General features: G+C 36.4%; 1 long non-coding RNA gene and 5 gene segments (V, D, J or C); 5 read left to right on the top strand and 1 right to left on the bottom strand.

Moving 5' to 3' along the window:
- Positions 1-442: 442 nt before the first annotated feature.
- On the top strand, positions 443-1,113 carry LOC125268946. The segment is given in 2 exon segments: positions 443-583; positions 664-1,113. Coding segments are annotated over 2 exon segments (414 nt in total).
- A 4,777-nt stretch (positions 1,114-5,890) lies between these two features.
- Positions 5,891-8,151, bottom strand: LOC125268963. Its single transcript, XR_007185008.1, has 3 exons — positions 8,030-8,151; positions 7,760-7,861; positions 5,891-6,164 (listed from the first exon to the last, which is right to left on the bottom strand). It is a non-coding gene; the product is annotated as an uncharacterized LOC125268963 (long non-coding RNA).
- LOC125268942 lies at positions 7,443-8,322 on the top strand. The segment is given in 2 exon segments: positions 7,443-7,670; positions 7,786-8,322. Coding segments are annotated over 2 exon segments (486 nt in total).
- An 8,180-nt stretch (positions 8,323-16,502) lies between these two features.
- Positions 16,503-17,062, top strand: LOC125268945. The segment is given in 2 exon segments: positions 16,503-16,554; positions 16,642-17,062. Coding segments are annotated over 2 exon segments (417 nt in total).
- A 1,588-nt stretch (positions 17,063-18,650) lies between these two features.
- LOC125268166 lies at positions 18,651-19,406 on the top strand. The segment is given in 2 exon segments: positions 18,651-18,966; positions 19,042-19,406. Coding segments are annotated over 2 exon segments (414 nt in total).
- A 3,655-nt stretch (positions 19,407-23,061) lies between these two features.
- On the top strand, positions 23,062-23,767 carry LOC125268944. The segment is given in 2 exon segments: positions 23,062-23,350; positions 23,426-23,767. Coding segments are annotated over 2 exon segments (426 nt in total).
- The last annotated feature ends 476 nt before the right edge of the window (positions 23,768-24,243 follow it).

The raw sequence follows: 24,243 nt of genomic DNA, 5'->3' as shown, positions 1-24,243 counted from the left end.
ATTGTAATTAAATGTTTTAAGTCTTATAGATTTGGCTGAATACAAAAGTACACCAAAAATGCTGAGATTTCACAGTATATGATTCTGACTCAGATTTAAAGTTGTTGAAACCTTGATGCATAATATCATATTTGTGAAAGTATGTGAATAATTCTCAGCATAAAGAAAGATCAGGTGACATAATAGTCTCAGTTTACAATTCTTCATAGGTATAAACATGGTCTCAGATGATTCCTTGAAATTCCTTGAAAATAAAAATAGACAAACTTTTTATGACATACAGTAATAAAATTAGCAAAGCTCATATAATTTAGTCTTGTGAGAATGTGATGATGAGAAATATTAACATTGAAAATCTGACAAACATAATGTCATTGCTGTGTCAGAGAAACAATTGAGATATTAAATAGATCTCAGTTGTCATTTTTATTCCCGTGTGAGAACATGTCACTTCCTTTCACTTGTCATGACTTTTTTTTGTCTCAGTGTTGTTAGTTGTTAAGCTGTGATCCATCATACACCGACTAAGTGCAGAATATCACCATGGTGATAATGTTTGCAGTATTCCTTGTCCTGTTAACAGGTAAGATTGTCCAAAGTATGTTATTTAACAAAATTAAATTAAGGTTCTGAAAATACCATTCACCATTTCTTTCTGTTTAGGTCTTGTACAAAGTCATAAAGTTGAGCAGTCTCCTCCAGACCTGATGAGGAAGCTCACAGAATCTGCTGTTCTCAATTGCTCACATTCAGTCCAGGGCTTTGATCTCATTCTCTGGTATAAACAATCTGATGAGGGGAAATTAGTTTTTCTTGGTTATCTCAATATGAATTTTCCATATCCTGAAGAGGAGATTAAAAACAAAATTGGCTTGGATGGAGATGGCACAAGTCATTCCACACTAACAATCAAGAATCTGACACCAGTCGACAGCGCAGTCTATTTCTGTGCAGCACGGAGTCACAGTGTGTCAAATTCCCACAACACAGCGCAAAAACCATCTTTATCACATCATAATATCTTTAGTGTGCACTAAAACAGGTGATAGCGTTCGTTCACCTGCTACAAACCACTAAACCTGTTTCTATGACTGTGGCAGGCAACCCTACTAAACAGACCCGATTCGACCAGCATGAATTTCCATGCACATGTACAATATGTTGATTATTGCGGGATTGGCTTTGGTTTAGCCGGTGGAGCTGACCAACCAATGATCTTTCTGTTTAGTTGAACAAGGTTTTGCTGGTTTAGCTGTAAAAAGTCCTGGTGGGAACATCTACTATTAAATAATTATTTGTGATTAAAGGATTAGTTCACCCAAAAATGAAAATTATATCACTTATAACTCATCTTCATGTCATTCTACACCCGTAAGACCTTCGTTCATCTTCGGAACACAAATTAAGATATTTTTGATGAAATCCGATGGCTCAGTGAGGCCTTTATTGCCAACAATGCCACCAAACTTCTCAAGATCCAGAAAGGTACTCAAAACATATTTAAAACAGTTCATGTGAGTTCAGTCGTTCAACCTTAATATTATAAAGTGATGAGAATACTTTGTGCGCCAAATATCTAGTGATGGACGATTTTAAAACACTGCTTCGAATCTTTACAAATCTTTTGTTTCGAATCAGTTGTTCGGAGCGCAAAAGTCATGTGATTTCAGCAGTCTAATACGCGATCCGAATCACTGATTCAAAACAAAAGATTCGCAAAGCTTTGAAGCTTCATGAAGCAGTGTTTTGAAATCACCCTTCACTAGATATTGTTGAAAAGTCATTATTTTATTTATTTTTTTGGCATACAAAAAGTATTCTCGTCACTTTATAATATTAAGGTTTCATTTTTGGGTGAATTAACCCTTTAATTTATTCATTCATTTCACATGTTGTGTGATTTCAGTTTTGATTACACGTTATTTTGATCATTCACTTTAGACACTCTAAATATAAGTAACTTTGCAACTAAATGTCAACTAACTCTTATTAGAATATTAGACTATTAGGTTAGGGTAAAGGTTCAGGTTAGTAGAATAAGCATCCATCCATCCATCCATCCACCCACCCACCCACTAATCCTGTTCATGTTGTATTGCCAAACACTTTTGCAGCAGTGGAGGTGGAATATAAGTTACGGACAGGATTAGTGCAGGTTTAAGGGTTGTTAAGGGTTGTTAAGGGTTTGTTAACGTGTAAAGGAAGGGTCTACAGATGTAATTACAAATTAATTACTGCTGTAATTACATGCAGATATTTTAATATAAGTACAATGTAAAAGCATGTATGTATACAATACATGCATTGCATCAAATGATTAATTTAAATGTTAGTCCATAGTAAAGACACCTAGTATATAGTGGAACCAAATTTTATTCTGTCAGAATACATGCCTACTTTTAAATGGCTGTTCGTGGAGAAAGATGCTTTTTGCCTCAAAAGTTGTAGTTCCAGCATCTACCAGCAGGTGTTAATGGGTTCAGCAAAATTTGACCACCTGGTTCAAACTGCTTCCTTTTTCTTCATATGTGTATATATATCCACATCATATCAGTCATATTGTAGTGATTTGATTTACATTGTTTTTGCTTCAGTAATATTTCACATAACAGTCTAGATTCTTTCCAGCATCAACATGAGAATTGTGTTCATAATTACTGTTACATTGATCAGTTTCTCAGGTAAGGCCCTGTATGCATTTAAATGCATATAAATTCATTCAACCTTTTCTCTTTTCTGTTTTGTGAATATGTGACTCTTCTCTACACAGGATTTTCTTACAGCAACAAAGTCGACCAGTCTCCACCTGATGTGATTCAGAGACGAGGAGAATCTACAAAAATAGGGTGTTTTCACCGTGTTTCTTATTATGATCAAATCAACTTTTACAGACAAAACAAGGACCACGGGTTCACGTTAATGGGATATTTGGTTGGAATAAACCCGTATAAAGAAAGTGATTTTGAAGATAAAATAGAAATGTCTGGGGATGGAAATAGCAATGGATCTTTGACCATTAAAAGTCTCTTGTCTAGCGACAGCACAATGTATTTTTGCACAGCTAGTACACAGTGTTTTAGATCCCTACTGTTCATTACAAAAACATCTCTTTGAATCTTGTGGTTAACAGATAAAGGTTGAAAAAAGTTTAATATCCACATTCACACCTGCTTCTTTGGTTTTCATTTCAGACTCAGAAAACAACAACTATTGTGTGCACTGAGAGGGTTCTGTCAGACCTTTTGTAATAATATATTCAAATATTGTCTGAAACCTGGTTTACTGAGTACTAACTTTTATCAAGCATGGAGTGATCTCACTGTATTACAATAACAAAACACATAATAGACATTACATTTGTGTGCAAAAAAAGCAAACATTTTCAATACTTAAATAAACTTCAATAAAAGATAAATGTTTACAGTAATATGGCCATATGTATTGGTGCAATCACCATCAAGACCAGTAGGAGTCTCTTTTTAACCTGATATAAAGACATATCAAAGGAAGTGGGACAGGCTTTATGTTTCACAGAGAGCACTAAAAGAGTGTTTTAGGTATTTTATTCACTCTGTCACTCTATATCACTCTGAGAGAGAGAGAGAGAGAGAGAGAGAGAGAGAGAGAGAGAGAGAGAGAGTATTAACTATGACATTTACAGTATGTTTCATTTATTTCACAGCACTGCCATTCTTGATCTCAGGTACAGAATCATTCATTTATGTATTTTCATATGGCTCTAGACTTCCACATAATTTTTTATGTGCTTTTCTTTCTCTTTCATACAGGGGAATCACTGAGTGACAAAATTAATCAAACACAGAAAGACCTGCTGGTTAAAACTCATGAACCTGTTACAACTCACCTGCTCTCACACAATACCAGACTATGACATGATATTATGGTATGAGCAGCTAAAAGGAGATACAGCTCTAAATCTCATCGGATATGTGCGTTTCACGAATGCAGTCACTGAAAGTCAATACGCAGAAAAACAGTTCAAGATCACAGGAGATGGTGCAAAAGACTCTACTCTTGATTTTAAGCTGAATGTATCTGGGACTTCTGTTATGTATTACTGTGCTGCTAGTAAAGCACAGTGTTAGAGATCATTTAATCTTCCTACAAAAACCATCTGTTATTACCACAAACCAAAACTGTAGGGTCTTCCGTTAAACTATTGACAATTTTACAGTACATTTCAGGAGGTGAGGAAAATAACTGACAGAATTCTCCTGTGATACAGGTATAAGCACTGCTGAATATTGTTTTTGACAAATTAAACATCAAAGCCATTTTAATTCACATATCTAATCCAAACATTACTGCATGTACTCGTTTGATTTAAACAACTAACTAGATGTTCTAATGAAAAAAGTGCCCTGTTTGGCTTCTTTCAGAAGACCTTCAAAAGTGTGCTATAAAAAAATTTAATGCAACATTCCAGCAGTTAAAAAGACCACTGTTGTGTTAATATCAAGACCAGTAGGAGTCTCCTTTCAACCTGATATAAAAACATATTTGATACAGTCACACGCTGCATCAAAAAAAAAAAAAAAAAAAAATAATAATAAATCCCCAGATGACCTACTGCTTCCTGTGAGATTCTTAAGTGTGCATACAATGGACACTTCACTATCCCACAAGGTCACGGGAGAGGATTTTTGGATGGCAGTGAAGTGACAAGCAGGTGCAAAATAATTACATATTCAAAATAATTACCTACTCAAGAGAGTATGTGATTTCAGACGCAGCCATGCACATTAACAGTATTGGTGTATTCTCAGCCTCAGACGTCATGCCCATGGACATGGGCTGCACGCCTGATGCATAAGGCACACAAAAGTGGAAACATGTCATCTGATTGGTTGAATTGTACATGATTTCCGGGAGACGTGTGTGTCACGTTCTTGTCCAGTCCGTATGGAAACAAAGCCGTTGTGGCACCAAACCCCCTCAGGGAAGAAGAAAACCATAATTTTACAACTGTGACAATGAGGGCTTATTGGTATCAACTAAATGCTGAATTTTTCAAAAGTATGTGAAGTATGTAAAGTTTACGCATAGACTCTTTTAAAAGACGTCCAAGAGTTTTACAGGCTGGCCTGTTATTGTTTGGACATCGACTTTACATTTTTATGCCCCTAAACATGACACTGAACTAAAACTGTGATTGGTTGCTTTAAATGTCAGTCAGACGGCCTCTTGGGCGGTCCTTGACGAATGAATGCTGCTATGGAATCTAGACCTTCTGCCGTCAGAGTGAATGTCTGGTTATGCGAGACTAGTGTCAGAGTAACAATCACTCATGACTGTTTAGATTGATCTCTCCACAACTAAATATCAATATGAGACTTTTTAGCTTAATTACAGTTATGCTAATTAATCTCTCTGGTAAGGCTGTATTGTTAACTAGATCCATGTAGTAAAATACTTGATATTAACATACTTTGTTTTCTTTCTTCTTTTATCTGACTTTTTTTTTTTTTTTTTTTGCAGGATTTTCTTATTGTAACAAAGTCAACCAGTCTCCACCTGATGTGATTGTGAGACAAGGGGAATCTGCAAGATTCCAGTGTTTACACAGTGTGCCCAGTTACAATCAAATCAACTGGTACAGACAAAACCAGGACAAAGGATTCACATTTATGGGATACTTATACTTAACAACACCAAACATAGAAACGGATTTCACAGACAAAATAGAAATGTCTGGGAATGGAAATAGCAATGGATCTTTGACCATTAAAAGTCTCTCATCTGATGACAGTGCAGTGTATTTTTGTGCTGCATATTACACAGTGTTTTAGATTCCTGCTGTTCATTACAAAAACATCTCTTTGATTCTGTGATGAAAAAAAGAGTACTGTGTTTTAATCCACACCTGCTCCTGTGGTATTAATTTCAGACTGCCTGTTTTTATAGCAAACAATTCAGTTTCTGTAAGCTTTGCTTTTGATGTCAAGTCATTCACAGTGAAGCATAAACCTTGTAAAAAACACAAAAGCATGTCATAACTACACAAACTCTATAATCCTGCAAATAAAACACTGAACAAACATTCAAAGACGTGGCTTGATGAACACAATGTTATCCCATCGTTTCAATAGGTGGCACTGTTTTGCAACACATTCACTCAAGAGGGTGAAGGAGGAACATCTGACCTGTGAAAGAGGGAGTTGATGAAATTCAGATGAATTTTGCAACAAATGGAGTTAGACGGATAAAAAAATGCCATGCTGTTTTGATAACTTATAGGCCTATGTTTTTGAACTTATAAGTAGCCTATGTTCTAAAAACCTGTAAGAACTTGATAATGATCGGAAATCCAGTTCTATTCTCATATTTGCTCTGTTGGCATTTTGGTAAGTGAATTTATATGTTTTATTTTTGGACACAACTTTCTATGTACTCTTGTAACATTATTTGGTTACAAATTGTACAGTGGACAATGCAGTAATATTGCATTTTATTTTCATCTGTGTAGCAGGCCATTTGTTCAGCAATGTTGATCAAAATCCTGCTGAAATCATTGTGAGTTCTGGAGAGTCCTGCACTCTCTCCTGTTCCCACAGTATCTCTTCCTACAACACCATACTGTGGTACTACCAGCGTGGGCAAAATATGCACATTATTGGATATTCCTTTCATTCTACCCCCAACCTGGAGAATGCAGCAAGTAACAGATATGGTCTGAATGGAGATGGCAAGAGTTCTGTGAACCTGACAATCTCAAAGCTCATGCTGAATGAAAGTGCAGTGTATTTCTGTGCAGCAAGTGCACAGTGCTGTAGGCCCCCCCATAAGCCCTACAAAAAGCCTATTATCTTTTGTGCATCTTTCACTAACATTTCAAGCACTTGAGCTGGTTTCCTTGAGCGGTACCTGACATCCCCATTCAAATCAATCAATTTAGAAAGCAAATAGGTCAACAGAATGCAACAGAAGGTTCCTTATGGCTAATTCACCCAGCACCAACAGAGACTTGTACTGATACAACTGATACCTTTTGCAAAATAAACACTGTTGTTTTCCCGTTTATTACTGTGAAGCTTCTTTAAAGGTTTGGTTCACCCAAAAATGAAAATTACTTCCATGTGTACATGTTACAGCATTAGTTGAGAGATTTTTTTGCTCTAGAAAATTTGCCATGCACTCTAACTGATATACTACATCCAAAATAATTGATATCGAATCGAATTCAATTGAAATCATAATCGAATCAAATTGCAAGCATTTGAATATAAATTGAATAGAATTGTGAAAATTGCGTCAATACCCAGCCCTAGTTTTACCTTTCTGGGCATTGAAAAAGGAAATGATCTTGCAGGCAAGGCAGGCCTCACTGAGCCATCAGATTTTATCAAAAATATCTTAATTTGTGCTCCAAAGATTAAGGTCTTTTGGGTGTAGAACGACATGAGGGTGAGTAATATATGACATAATTTTCATTTTTGGGTGAACTAACACTTTAAAGCTTGTTAATTTGGTTTATGCCTTAGAACTTTTTCAATTGAGAACTATTGCCCTGCCCATTTTAACATGACATCACTTCCTGTGTCTAGTTCTGCTGCTTTACTGAAGACCTCATTAGTGTTCCATGGCATCAGCATCATCCAACATGATTAGATTTGTATTTAAAGTAATCTTCTTCCTGAGTTGGTTTACAGGTATCTTGATTTTAGTGAAACTATAAATACACTTGCAGAATATTATATGAAGGCTAGAAAGACATCAAAATGCATGAGGATTTTTGTACCTAACAGAATTTTATTGGATTCTCAGGTTGTCTGATTTGTGAGAAGGTGCATCAGTCCCCTTCAGATGTGCTGTGTGAACCCAAGAAGTCTGTAGAGCTGACCTGCAGACATAAAATTACTAGCTATGACACAATATTGTGGTATCAGAGGTCATATGGAGATTCTACCCTGAAACTCATCGGTTATGCACGATATAGAAGCATAAAAGAATTTGAGGAATCGTATAAGAATCATTTCAATTTAACTGGAAATGGAGAAGAGGAAGTTACTTTAAAGATTCTCCAAGCAAGACCAGACCAGGACAGTGCAGAGTATTTCTGTGCAGCTTCTTATGCACAATGCCACAAAAGTGCTTTCTTCCATGACAAAAACTTTTATGTTCAGTATATCATGGTACACCTGCATGAAACCACATTTGCAAGTTTTAGAAAAGATAATTGAAAACAAAAAGCTAAAATGGTACGCAGAGAAAACATTAAGTGTGCTAACACATTTAAATTAATCATTTGATACAATGCACTTGTGTGCATAAATAAATACCTGTATGTAATTACATTGTAATTAATTTTAGTAGTTACATCTATAATTACACTGGTATCCCTCCTCAATAGCAGCAAAAGTTTTGCAATACAACATAAACACAGTAAGTACATTGTATATAACAATTATTTTTATGCAAGTTCATTATACTTAGCGAGACCTAGTATAAAGTGTGAACAAAAAGAAAAAAAACTAATAAATGGCAGCCATCAGTGTGATCATTGTGGTAGCTTGTGATGTCATTTCCTGTCTACAAGAAATTGGCTCAATGCAGCTCAGCGCACTTGAGAACTCAACATGATGTCTTGCCTCTCCATCCAAATTGTGACCGTGCTTTTGCTAACAGGTGCCATATTTTTTTATATGCCTGTTTTTAATTTCAGATTTCAATTTTACAATTATTTAATAATACATGTATCCAATTGAAATCTTTTCTGTAACAAACACGTTCTTCTTTTACAGCCCCCGCTGTGTGTAAAGATGTCGATCAGTCTCCAGCTGCAGTGTTGTGTCATCCTGACAGTCACCGAATGGTTGAACTGAAATGCAGCCATTCCATCAAGAGCTACGACACCATATTATGGTATCAGTGCTCTGTTGAGGACACAGAACTGAAACTTTTAGCTTATATATACTATAAAACACCAAAGATTGAGGATCCATATAGAGAGCACTTTAATGTCTCAGGTGATGGGGAAAATAATGCTTCGCTTCATATACAATGTAACAAACAAGCCGACATCACAGCAATGTATTACTGTGCTGCCAGCATTACACAGTGCTGCAACAGTTCAACCCTCTTTACAATTACCTTCTTCTTATTTTAGAACACCTGCACAGACCAGCTCTGGCTCACATTCCTTTGCTGATCATTATATGTCTGACAACATATGATCGTGCTTATTGTGTCAGAGCAGGTGGTTCATTTTTTGAGAAGTAGATTAGAACATGTTATACTAAATGATAAGATGGTGATGTCAGTGTTATTTATTTATTTATTTTTTAACACAGATGCCTTAGGTATTGATGAAAGAATCTTTTATAGGAGTCTAATTCATATAGGTATCTTGAGTATGCTGATTACTACTTCATCAGTTCATAATTTGTAGGATTATACTGGATTCTTCTTCAGTCCTACTGGAATTGTAATGGGCTCCATCTTGAATTATTCCCACCTTTCTCCCTACTGTTGAAAGCCCTGCAGAATATTTCTATTAAAAAACAATACTGTAATCGTCTCTGTGTAAACTGCAAAAACATGAATTTGTGAAAGCAAGGATGTCATGCGCATGCACATTACCAAAGACTATAGATATAAAAAGTTGGCAAAGATGTGCAATTTGGCAGAAGTAATGAGTAAATGAGCCAAATCGCTGATTAGTAAAGTCATTGGATCACTGCAGCTGCTGTTAGAAGCTCTGGTTCCAATACAAACCTGAGACTCGTGCTCAGGACTGCACATGTGCATTGGCTGGTCAAGCCTGAAAAATGAGCTTTTTGAGCATAAGAAACAACATTTATGGGACAGTTCGTGTCAGAATTTGTTGCTGATTTGAAATGTTGTTTAATTGTGAGTTTGGCAATTAGTTTTTGAGATTTCAGGATTCCCCCATTCAGACAGATAGGACTTGGCCTTGGATGCCCGAAATAGCTGCACAGAGGTTAGGGCTGCACAATTAATCGAATTTCTAATCGCGATTATGATTACGGATGCCACGATTTCATAATCGTTCAAAGGCGAGATTACAAGGAAAAATATCCACTTACATTATTCTGCATGTTTAAGAGGTGTGCTATGAGTATGTCATGTTGTGAGAGGCGAATCATGACTACTTCAAAATGTAAAAGGTCTAACCCAGCATAAAAGGAGCTACCAGTGACGTAGGTGTATGGTGATATGTTGAACGCATGCGAAACACCAGCACCTGCCATTTTTAAAAAACCATCTACAGAGCCTATATATTTACTCCACAAACTAACTCTACAAACATGGAGAACAGTGATAGATGGACCTCTGAACCGTACACTAAGGAGAAAATCCAGGGCAACTTTGAGCAGACCAAGCGAAACATGATTATTTATTTCTGCTAAGCTAGCGACATTAGGCATCAACCACAGGGGCACGGCAAAAGCTAATACTGTTTCATATACTGTTTACTTTCTTTGTATAACAGTTCTCGGGGAACCACTCTGGTGGCAAAAGCCCCTAATATTATACCATGCAGATGCTAACTTTTATTATTATTATTTAAAGAAGAAACCAAACCAATATATAGTTGACATTTAAGGTTTAATGCTATAGAAAAACAATAAAAAATTTGTGTTTTCAGTTTTTTTTTTAATACAAAAATAACATGCGGTTGCTTCAAACAATAAAGCTATTCCATACATCAATGTAAATTGTGATAATCGTAATTAATAATCGCAATTACAATTTCAAGGGAATAATCAACAATTATGATTTTTGTCATAATCGTGCAGTCCTACCGGAGGTGTTGCAAATATAGCTGCTGAGTGAACAGACTTTCCTTGAAAGGGACTTTGATATTATGTGTTCAGTCTATAGGCGCGTAGTGTTTTCTTACAAGTGACATCACCAACTACTGGCCTGGCAGCATAATACAGCATTTTAAGTTGTTTTCATGGATCCATGTGAACGGGGATCATTTTGACAACATTGTCATCTGTACACAAAAAACACAAAGGAAAAACTTTTCTGTTTTTAGTACATTGTTTTTGTGTAAACGTACAGAGGCTGAAATTAAGAGGTGAAATATCACTTAATTATACTACATTGTGCAGTTTATTATATTATTATGTACAGAATGTATATAATACAACATTATTACATTTTATTTTAAAATATTTGGAGCAAATAAGGAGCACCAATTTAATTCATGTATGTTCACTGCTCTTTATAGACACAATCCTTCAATAGACTTTGTTTGTAGGAGGTGCAGCATTACCCATCATCCACTGCAGTGTGAAATAATCCACTTTAAAATGATGTCATTCTGAATCTCCTCCTTCCTTTTATATTCACTCATATATGTTCTTTGGCATACACCCCTTACAACAAAGTCAACATGACAGGATATCTTGTTTCTTCAACCACCGTGATTTGTTTCATAGGTAATGCTATAAGATGTTTGTTCCTAGTTACATTTATATGCTACTGTATCTTTAAATATATTTGCTAATTTTACAAAATTAGTTTCAAGCTGAAAGGCAAATGTAGCAATTGTCATCTTGTCTCTACAGGTATTGTGTTTTCTAATAAGGTTGATCAAACTCCTTCTTCAATTTTTTGGAGTCCTGAAAGACCGGCTGAAATTACCTGCCGCCATCAAATAACTAACTATGACACTTTACTGTGGTACCAGCGTTCACAGACAGACACTGAGCTGAAACTCATTGGCTATATGTACTTTGCCCAAAGAACTGTTGAGCAACCGTTTGAGAAGCATTTTAATGTGAGTGGTCATGGTAAAACAAACTCCACACTTCATCTTATTCAGCTGAGAAAATCTGAAGACAACGCTGTGTACTACTGTGCAGCTTATTACCACAGTGGTGTTTCCTGCCTTTCCATTAAACAAAAACCCATCTTTAATAATCACACAACAGAAAGCAGTTCTGTACAGCTGTCACATGATTTGGTACATGATATATTTCTTTCTTCATTTTTGGTAGGAATGTTGTGTTTCAACAGTTTATTTCTCCCAGCTCAGAATCAACATTTTTTGAAAAGCAACATATTCTCTATGCATTATTAAATGACTAATTACCAGAACACATTAGCAACCACGATAAGCAACCATCAGAACCCATTAGCAACAGCTAGGCAATGCCCTAGTAACCACCTAAAATACCTTAGCAACTTCCTAGTGACCACTCAGAACACACTAGCAACCACCTAGCTTCAAACTTCAAATTTCTAATATGTTGAATTCAAATTATTGAATTCAGGTGTTCCAATCACTTTCATGGCCACAGGTGTATAAAATTGAGCAACTAGGCATGCAGACTGCTTCTACAAATATTTGTGAAAGAATGGGTCGCTCTCAGGAGTTCAGTGAATTCAAGCGTTGTACCGTGATAGGTTGCCATCTGTGCAATAAGTCCATTTGTGGAATTTCCTCACTACTAAATATTCCACGGTCAACTGTTAGAGGTATCATCACAAAGTGGAAGCAATTGGGAACAACAGCAACTCAGCCATGAAGTGGTAGGCCACATAAAAATCACAGAGCGGGGTCAGCGCATGCTGAGGCACACAGTGCGCAGAAGTCACCAACTTTCTACAGAGTCAATAGCTACAGACCTCCAAACTTTGTGTGGCCTTCAGATTAGCTCAAGAACAGTGCGTAGAGAGCTTCATGGAATGGGTTTCCATGGCCAAGCAGCTGTATCCAAGCCTTACATCACCAAGTGCAATGCAAAGCTTTGTATGCAATGGTGTAAAGCACGCCACTGGACTCTAGAGCAGTGGAGACGTGTTCTCTGGAGTGACGAATCATGCTTCTCTGTCTGGCAATCCGATGGACGAGTCTGGGTTTGGCGGTTGCCAGGAGAACGGTACTTGCCTGACTGCATTGTGCCAAGTGTAAAGTTTCAGGAGTTGGGTTTGGCCCCTTTGTTCCAGTGAAAGGAACTCTTAATGCTTCAGCATACCAAGACATTTTGGACAATTTCATGCTCCCAACTTTGTGGGAACAGTTTAGGGATGGACCCTTCCTGTTTCAACATGACTGCGCACCAGTGCACAAAGCAAGGTCCATAAAGACATGCCTGAGCGTGTTTGGTGTGGAGGAACTTGACTGGCCTGCACAGAGTCCTGACCTCAACCCGATAGAACACCTTTGGGATGAATTAGAGCGGAGACTGCGAGCCAGGCCTTCTTGCCAACATCACTGCCTGACCTCACAAATGTGCTTCTAAAAGAATGGTCAAAAATTCCCATAAACACACTCTTAAAGGATTAGTCCACTTTTAAATACACTTTTCCTGATAAATTTACTCACCTCCATATCATCCAAGATGTTCATGTCTTTCTTTCGTCAGTCGAAAAGAAATGAAGGTTTTTGAGGAAAACATTCCAGGATTTTTCTCCATATAGTGGATTTCAATGGCTACCAACAGGTTGAAGGTCCAAATTGCAGTTTTAGTGCAGCTTCAAAGGGCTTTAAAGGATACCAGACGAGGAATAAGGGTCTTATCTAGCAAAACGATCGGTCATTTTCAAAAAAAATACAACCACTTATGCTTTATAAACAAAATATCGCATTGAACGTACTTTCCGCTTCCGCATTCTTCAAAACGCTTATGCTGAATGCTCTACGCCTTCCCTATTCTGCTTGCAGAACGAACGTGGCGCCAGTTTTGTTTTTTTCCGTAAGTTAAATAGGGAAGGTGTAGAACATTCAGCGTAAGCATTTTGAAGAATGCAGAAGCGGAAAGTACGTTCAAGGAGATATATTGTTTATAACGGTTGTATCTTTTCAAAAATGACCGATCGTTTCACTAGATAAGACCCTTATTCCTCGTCTGGTATCGTTTAAAGCCCTTTGAAGCTGCACTGCACTAATGTTTTCCTCAAAAACCTTCATTTCTTTTCGACTGAAGAAAGAAAGACATGAACATCTTGGATGACATGGGGGTGAGTAAATTTATCGGGAAAAGTGTATTTAAAAGTGGACTAATCCTTTAAACTTTGTGGAAAGCCTTCCCAGAAGATTTGAAGCTGTTATAGCTGCAAAGGGTGGGCCAACTCCATATTAAACCCTACGGATTAAGAATGGGATGTCATTAAAGTTCATGTGCATGGAAAGGCAGGTGTCCCAAAACTTTTGGCAATATAGTGTATGTATCTATCTATGTTTTATGTATTCAAATTAGATAACGTTTACGGTCTTTTCCAATTGTAAATGTCTAGGCAAGATCTGTCAAGCCAACATTTAAAGTGATAAACTTTTAAACTTTCATGTACTTACTAGTAACAGTAAATTATGCATAATGACATGCAATTAACCCTAAACCAAAACCTAACCCTAAATATATAATAAGTACATGTTGTCAGTTGTTATTATTACTAAGTACCTAAATGTATAGTCACACTGTAACAAGGACACCTTAAAATAAAGTGCAACCAAAAACCCTTTTTGCACACCAGAGGGCAGAAAATGTTTTCTCACTGATAAAGTTATGATGTAGCTTCCTTTCTGACATGAAAAAAAAAAGAAAAAAGGTTTAAGAATTGGTTGGTTTGTCCTATCTCATCATTTGTCTTCAGGTGCAACATGATTAGACATCTGATTAACACTGCTATCTTGTTGCTCTTTTTTAAAGGTAATGAAATGTATTCAAAATTGTTTATTCTGGATCAGGATTTAGAGTGCAGAGCTACTGTTACATCAGTTTTATTGTTCATTAACAGTATTTTTACTGTAAATGTTTCTTTCTCTTTACAGGCTTCTCAGTGAACTGTATTATCACACAGACCCCTTCTGATCTACTGTCTAAAACCAACACAGAATCAGTGAGTCTTCACTGTTCTCACACCAGTTCAAGCTTAAATGTCATCCTCTGGTACAAGCAGCCTTTTAATGGAGAAATGCAGCTCATGGGTTATCTATACAGAACAAATAACAACTCAGAAACAGTTTTCGAGAAGAAAATCGAGCTACTGGGGAATGGTGCAAGTAACAGCAATTTGATACTGAAAAGCCTGTCCTCAGATGACAGTGCAATCTATTACTGTGCTGCAAGAGAACACGGTGCTGTGGGTTTCCTGCACTTCTGTACAAAAACGTTATCATGAATCTCCTATACATTACATTACAGCACCACTCTTTCTTTATGTAAAGAGAGTATATGTGTTGTGAGCAACAAAAGTTATTTTTAACAGGTCAAATGTAAAAGGTTACAGGCAACTGGGCCTAGTTGTTACACTTTTTTTTTTTTACTCCAGTTAATTTCTCACTTTCGCACTGCACATTTTTGAAAGACAAATTCAGCATAGTCACATACTCTGGGTCTCAAGGTCCATTTATGTTAAACTATCAAACATTTACACCAAACATGTAGCATATGTAACAACCTCTCAGTGTTGGGTGTAATGCATTTCTGCTGTAAGTAATTGATTAATATACTTGAAAAAGTAAAGGATTACTCTTAAAGTTTTTTTTTGTAATTTAATTTCAGTTTCTTCTGATGTCATTACATTAAATACTGTGTAGAGGTATATACTATAGCCAATAAAACAATAGTGGATTTAACATTAGAACTTAATGTCTAATGTTAAAATGTATGTTTTTAATGTAAACTTCTCCATTTAAATATTATGATCACTTTAAGAATAATTTATGCAATTGTGTATTATTTATTTGAAAGAATTAAAAGAGCAGTTTCATGTCTATTCTTGTATTGTTCAACTGATCAAGGTTGGTATGGGATTTAGAAAGTAATTAGAAACAAGTAATGCATTACTGTTTAGAAAAAGTAATTAGTAATCTATTTACACTGTTGAAGGCATAATTAGTTGCTAGGAATTTTTTTTTTTTTAGTGTACAGTATACCAACACTGCAAGCTTTTTTTTTTTTTTTTTTTTTTTTTTTTTACTTTTTTGAAAATATACAAACTATTGTTTTAGTTTTTTACAAAAAAGATAATTAATAAATTATATTAATTACTAAAAATAAAAATACAACATATAAAACACAAGCTTGCTTCAAACATGTGACAACATGGTTCAAACTGACCTGTTTCCTTTTATAAAAAAAGGTTTTTTTTATATATATTAATTTACACTATAACCTTGACCCTTACATTAATATCTGCAAGTGAGGTTTTGTTCACCTGTTTATGTAACCACTCTTTGAAAAATAATAGGAAATTCCAAAAACGTAATAGTATATGAGATATTGCCTGTTGTGACAACTAACCCTGGCCTCTCAGACAACTATTCCAATTTGAAATTAGACTTTTTTTCAGACAAAACAATTCATTTCAATATAAAATACATTGTTTATTAACACAGCAGATGTAGTAAAGAACTGTTTGGACAGTGAGTAGTTCATTTCCACACCACCAGGGGGCAGTAGAAGTAAAAACACATATGTGAACAGCATAAATTAGGCTCCACCCATGTATCCATTAAACCTGACTTGCTCACTCATGAGTTTCCATTTAAACCAGAATTCAACATGAGTGGATTTCCAAATGTCAAATGTTTCCTGCTTCAGTGTTGCATTGGTGAGGCATGTGATATTACTTGTGGATACTTATCTATATCATCACTGTAGTTTAACCTGTCTAACTATCTCTCCAATGGCCTTACAGGGCTGTCTGTAGCTTTAAAAGTCACACAGACACCTATCGACCTTTTCTTAGCCAATGGAGCGCCCATGAACATCACCTGCAGTCACAATGACAAAAGCTATGACAAAATCTTCTGGTACCATCAGACAAACGGGCAAAGTCTCGAGCACCTTGGCTTCCTTTCCTTCCAACAAGCCTTGGTTGACAGAAAAGGTTTCAAAATAACAGGAGATGCAGAGAAAGAGGCGAACCTGCTGGCGTCCTCTGTGAAATCTGAGCACAGCGGTGTGTATTTCTGCGCAGTGAGTGCTGCACAGTGCTTCAAGTTTATACGAGACTGCGCTCAAAAAACCCTCCCCCATCACATGACACATCTGCACCTGGGTTGACAGCCCAGTTAAATGAGGTGAACAACAGTCTCAGCCTCTAGATACATGATAGCTGCACTCTTAGGACTGCAGAGGAAATAAATATTTAGAGAGGCAAGCATTGCACTGTAAATTTAAAATTCTGTTGCTTTGTCTGAATGTTATAATCATGATCAGAACAATCGTTTTACCCATAATCACTCTTTTCTGGTTAACAGGTAAGCATTTCCAATGCAAAGCAGTCTAAATTATTTAATGTACATGCACTGAAATGCTCTCTTTCTTGTAGTTTGTGTGGTCTGTTCTCCTGTCATTCAGCAGTCTCCCAAACATCTACAGACTGTGAAGGAGAAACAGGCAAAGCTTTATTGTCATCACGGTGACAACAGCTATCCATACCTGTACTGGTATCAGCAGAAAAGCAATGGTGGTTCTTTAGAACTTATTGGAATGCGCAGATATGAAGCAGTTTCTCCAGAGGATACATTCAAACTCAGATTTAACATCATGGGACATGCTACAAAGGATGCATTCCTGCTCATCTCCAACATATCTGCTGAAGACAGCGCAGTGTATTTCTGTGCAGCTAGTGCGCACAGCTGTACAATTCGTTATAATCACTGGCAAAAACCTGACTTTGCAACTGTTTGCATCTTCATGCCAAAACTGGTAATAAGAACATTTACAAATAGAGGGCACTAATGAAAATGAAGTATGTAACTGTTCAAATATGGGTTTTAATGGAGAACAGCAGCATAATGGCTTTCATTACAGACTTGTGCAATACTCTCAACATACGATGAGCGGTTATGCTCATTAGGACTGAGGTTCAAGACCAACCTTGGACATATTCCAGTGCAGTTCTGTCTCTTTCCTCTCATACTTTCCTGGCATTTCTACACTGTCATATCAAATGAAGGCAAAAAGCCAATAAACAAAGAAAGAAAGAATGCATATAATTGCTGGTTATTATTAAATCCGTTTTCATCACTGTTCAAAATACATATTATAATATGTCTATCAAGGCAGAGGCTGAAAAACTTTGTGGCACACAAAATTACAAAAAAATCCCACTGATAACCGGAGCAGTGGAGAGTAAAGTGGGTGGTGTTAACTTTTGACGCGAGTCATTTGACCGGGTCAAGTTCAAATCCGCCTTTTTCCCGAACTCATTCTTCTCCCTATTCCCAATGCATATCAGCTATGAGAGGCATTTATTTTAAAATTAAAAATTAATAAAATATTTAAAAAATGGAAATAAAGTGCCTAAGGGATATTTAATATGGGAATAGTTGGGGACTTTAGGGACAGGGACAAATAATGTCCCAATAATAAAGCAGAATCCATTTATGATTTTACAAAATATAATCAAATACGCTGAATATGTTGTTATAATTGAATATATTTTATAATTCACTACAATACACTGAGGTGCAAATTGTATTGGCCACTATTTGCACTAAGTATAAATAGCCTCTAATAACTATTTACACTTAGTGCAAACAGCTGCTGACTATAATTTATCATAAAGTTTGATGTTTTTCTGAAGACCAGCAGTGTTAGCAGCGAACTCCTGTCTGCATTAATCATAAACATTCCACATACTCTACATCTCTATAGATACAGAACATATAATCTTTGCATTTAGAAGATGAAGGAACATCCATTTACTTGCACTGAAGGAGGATCCACAGCTATATAATGATTATAACATTACAGACAGTTGTGGGTGGGACCTTTTGACTTGGACCAATAAGCAAACACCTAAAATTTAATATCTAGAGTTGCTTTTTCAGGTGAACAACAGTCTCAGCCTCAAGATATCTGATAGTTGTTGTTACATTTACGACTGTGGAGGAAACAATTTAGAGAAGCAGCCATTGCACTGTGAACTCATTTCTTCTCTTGTCTTGCCTGAATGTCAACAGCATGATCAGAGCAATCACTTTAGCCATAATCACTACTTTATGGTTAACAGGTAAGCATTTCTAGTGCAATGCAGTCTATGTTCTTTATTTAATATGCACTGAATGCTCTCCTCACCCTGTTGTAGTTTGTGTGGTCTGTTCTCCTGTCATTCAGCAGTCTCCCAAACATCTTCTACAGACTGTGAAGGAAAAACAGGCAAACCTTTCTTGTCATCATGGTGACAACAGCTATCCATACCTGTACTGGTATCAGCAGAAAAGCAATGGTGGTTCTTTAGAACTTATTGGAATGCTCAGTTTTGATGCACCTTCTCCAGAGGATAAATTCAAACTCAGATTTAACATCATGGGACATGCTACAAAGGATGCAAACCTGCTCATCTCCAACATATCTGCTGAAGACAGCGCAGTGTATTTCTGTGCAGCTAGTGCGCACAGCCATAAAATTCATTATAATCACTGGCAAAAACCTGACTTTGCACCTGTTTGAATAGAAAAATAAAATAAAAGCCACAAGGTTTCTTGCATCTCATGCCAAAACTGGTAATAAGAACATTTACAAATAGAGGGCACTAATGAAAATGAAGTTATGTATCTGTTTAAATGTGGGTTTTAATGGAGAACAGCAGCATAATGGCTTTCATTGCAGACTTGTGCAATGCTCTCGACATACAATGAGCAGTTTTGCTCATTAGGACTGAGGTTCAAGACCAACCTTGGACATATTCCAGTGCAGTTTTGTCTCTTTCTTCTCATACTTTCCTGGCACTTCTACACTGTCCTATAAAATGAAGGCAAAAAGCCAATAAACAAAGAAAGAAAGAATGCATACAATTGCTGGTCATTTCTGAATCCGTTTTCATCACCGTTCAAAATATAGTATGGAGTGTCTATCAAGTCTATCAAGGCAGAGGCTGAAAAACTTTGCGGCACACAAAATTACAAAAAAATCCTGCTGATAACCGGAGCAGTGGAGAGTAAAGTGGGTGGTGTTAACTTTTGACGCAAGTCATGTGCCGGCTCAAGTACAAATCTACCTTTTCCCAAACTCATTCTTCTCCCTATTCCCAATGCATATCAGCTCTGAGAGGCATTTATTTTAAAATGAAAAAATAATAAAATATTAAAAAAATGGAAATAAAGTGCCTAAGGGATATTTAATATGGGAATAGTTGGGGGCTTTAGGGACAGGGACAAATAATATCCCAAAATAAAGCAGCATCCATTTATGATTTTACAAAATATAATCAAATATGCTGAATATGTTGTTATAATTGAATATATTTTATAATTCACTACAATACACTGAGGTGCAAATTGTATTGGCCACTATTTGCACTAAGTATAAATAGCCTCTAATAACTATTTACACTTAGTGCAAACAGCTGCTGCCTATAATTTATCATAAAGTTTGATGTTTTTCTGAAGACCAGCCGTGTTAGTAGCGAACTCCTGTCTGCATTAATCATAAACATTCCACATACTCTACATCTCTATAGATACAGAACATAAAATCTTTGCATTTAGAAGATGAAGGAACATCCATTTACTTGCACTGAAGGATGATCCACAGCTATATAATGATTATAACATTACAGACAGTTGTGGGTGGGACCTGTTGACTTGGACCAATAAGCAAACACCTAAAATTTAATATCTAGAGTTGCTTTTTCAGGTGAACAACAGTCTCAGCCTCAAGATATCTGATAGTTGTTGTTACATTTATGACTGTGGAGGAAACAATTTAGAGAAGCAGCCATTGCACTGTGAACTCATTTCTTCTCTTGTCTTGCCTGAATGTCAACAGCATGATCAGAGCAATCATTTTAACCATTATAACTACTTTATGGTTAACAGGTAAGCATTTCTAGTGCAATGCAGTCTATGTTCTTTATTTAATATGCACTGAATGCTCTCCTCACCCTGTTGTAGTTTTTGTGGTCTGTTCTCCTGTCATTCAGCAGTCTCCCAAACATCTTCTACAGACTGAGAAGGAGAAACAGGCAAAGCTTTCTTGTCGTCACGGTGACAACAGCTACACATACATGTATTGGTATCAGCAGAAAAGCAATGGTGGTTCTTTAGAACTTATTGGAGTGCTCAATTACGGAGCAGCTTTTCCAGAGGATAAATTCAAACTCCGATTTAACATCACAGGGGATGCTACAAAAGATGCATTCCTGATCATCTCCAAAATATCTGCTGAAGACAACGCAGTGTATTTCTGTGCAGCTAGTATGCACAGCCATACAATTTGTTATAATCACCGGCAAAAAACTGACTTGCACCTGTCTGAATAGAAAAATAAAATAAAAGCCACAAGGTTTCTTGCATCTCATGCCAAAAATGGTAATGAGAACATTTACAAATAGAGGGCACTAATGAAACTGGGATGTTTCAGTATGCATCTGTTTAAATGTGGGGTTTAGCAGCATAATGCCGTTCATCACAGACTTGCATTGCTCACGATACACTGTATGATGAGAAGTTTTGCTCATGGGGACCGAGGTTTAAGACCAAACTTGGACATGTTCTAGTCCAGTTCCATCTCTTTTTTCTTATACTTTCCTGCCACTTCTACACTGTCCTATCAAAGGAAAGCAAAAAGCCAATAAACAAAGAAAGAAAATAATGCATATGATTTTATCATAGTTCACCCCTGCTTGAAAATCACATTTTAATTTATGGTCACACTTTATGTGTCTTTAACTACTACTCACATTAAAAAATAGGTACAATATACTTATTGTGTTCATGTTGTATAGCAAAACTCTTTTACTGCTATTGAGGTGGGATACGAGTGAGGTTAGGGACAGGTTTAATGGTGCATGTAGGTTTAAGGATAAGTTAAAATGTAAAGGAAGGGTCAACAGTGTAATCATAGACGTGAATACAGAAATTAATTACAGCTGTAATGATATGCAGGGTTTTTAAAAAAAATATATATATAAGTAGGTTTAAGGATAAGATTTTAAAATATAAGTACGTATAATGTAAAAACATGTATGTACAGTACACTAGTGCAGTGTATCAAATGATTCATTTAAATGTCAGTACATTGCAGTTAAAGACTCCTAATATTATTAATAAGGTGGGACCCAATTTATAGTAAAGTTTGTTGTTTATCTGAAAACAGTCATGTTAGTAGCCAATTCCTGCCTGCACTAATCATAAACATTCCACATAGTTTACATCTGGATTGACCTTTGTTTGTAAAAATGAAACAGAATTGAATTAATACTAACTAATGCATAACTAATGCACCTGAATTTGAGCAAAACCCTAATTCTAAGTATTTAAATGCAGTATTTAAAGGGTTATTTCACCCAAAAATGAAAATTCTGTCATTTATTACTAACCCTCATGTCGTTCCACATCCATAAGACCTTCGTTCATCTTTGGAACACAAATTAAGATCTTTTTGATGAAGTCTAAGAGGTTTCTGACTACCACTTTCAAGGTCCAGAAAGGTAGGAATGACATCATTAAAGTATACTCCATGTGACTCCAGTTGTTTAGCCTCAATTTTATGAAGTGACGCGAGTGCTTTGTTTGCAGAAAAAAAAAAAACATAATTTACCACTTTACTTACAAAAATATTGATCTGCAACGCGCGCTCACGAGAGCTTCCTGATGCATGAGTGTTGTGTTCAGACTCGTGCATCAACTCAACGCACATGCGTGAGTGTTCACAAGAGCATACGACGCATATGTTTTGTGTTCAAGCGAGAGCTGACATTGTTGCGTGAATGCTTTGAATAATATTATTTTGTAAATAAAGTGGTAAATTTAGTTTTTTTTGCACAAAGTCACATGGAGTACTTTAATGATGTCTTTCCTACCTTTCTGGACCTTGGAGTGGTAGTTGTGTTGGATCTCTATGGAGGGACAGAAACCTCTCAGACTTCATAAAAAAGATCTTAATGTGTGTTCTGAAGATGAACAAACATCTTATGGATGTGGAACGATCATTTTTGAGTCATTTTCATTTTTGGGTGAACCTGTTTGTGCTGCAGACAAGATGACACCTCAAACTGTGGAGCTTTTTGCGTAGAGGTGCCCTAATACTTTTCTTAAATGATCAAACTTAGAATTATTGCATACAGAAGATGAAGCAAGATGAAAAGAAATCACAGTTGCACTGAAGGAGGATCCACAGCTATATAATGAGTACAATATTACAGCCAGTTGTGGGTGGGCTCTTTTGACCAATAAGGAAACACCTAACATTTAACATCTAGGTGATTGCTTTCTGAGGTCTCAGTCTCAGCCTCAAGATATGTGATAGCTGTTACATTTATGCCCGCAGAACATTTTAGAGAGGCAAACACTGCATTGTGAATTTAATGTTGTTTCTTTTGTTGTCTTGCCTGAATGTCAACAGCATGATCAGAGCAATCATTTTAGCCATAATCACTACTTTATGGTTAACAGGTAAGCATTTCTAGTGCAATGCAGTCTATATTCTTTATTTAATATGCACTGAATGCTCTCCTCACCCTGTTGTAGTTTGTGTGGTCTGTTCTCCTGTCATTCAGCAGTCTCCCAAACATCTTCTACAGACTGAGAAGGAGAAACAGGCAAAGCTTTATTGTCATCATGGTGACAACAGCTATCCATACCTGTACTGGTATCAGCAGAAAAGCAATGGTGGTTCTTTAGAACTTATTGGAATGCTCAGTTATGAAGCAGCTTCTCCAGAGGATAAATTCAAACTCCGATTTAACATCACAGGACATGCAAAAAAGGATGCATTCCTGATCATCTCCAACATATCTGCTGAAGACAGCGCAGTGTATTTCTGTGCAGCTAGTATGCACAGCCGTACAACTCCTTATAACTGCTGACAAAAAACTGTTTAACTGTATACTTTGCACCTGTTTGAATAAAAAAAAGCCACCCAGTGTCTTTTATCTCCATGGCAAATAGAGGGTACTAATAAAAAAATGGTGTGATGTTTCAGAGTGCAAGTATCTTGAATGCACTTTAATCACACAATCTTAAACAGATAGTTCACCAAAAATAAACATTCTGTCATAATTTACTCACATACATGTCATTACTCCAAACATGCATGACTTTTTTCTTCTGAGGAACACAAAAGTATTGCAAAGGGCATCAATCCAGAGGCATTGCTAAGGTTGAAGAAGATAAAGGATACTTTTTTGAGATGATTTATAATTCTAACTGACCTACAGTACATCTTGAGCTTAAGAATAAGAAAAAACATCTTAAATCCTAAGAGAATCTCACTGACAGGGTACTAGGACTTGAGCAACGAAAGTCCAATCACAGACGAGAACAAGTCACATGTTTCCTAAATGCTG

Source organism: Megalobrama amblycephala, linkage group LG5 (assembly GCF_018812025.1).
Source record: "Megalobrama amblycephala isolate DHTTF-2021 linkage group LG5, ASM1881202v1, whole genome shotgun sequence".
In the NCBI taxonomy this organism is placed as follows: Eukaryota; Metazoa; Chordata; class Actinopteri; order Cypriniformes; family Xenocyprididae; genus Megalobrama; species Megalobrama amblycephala.
This window is presented reverse-complemented; position numbering and strand designations above follow the sequence as displayed.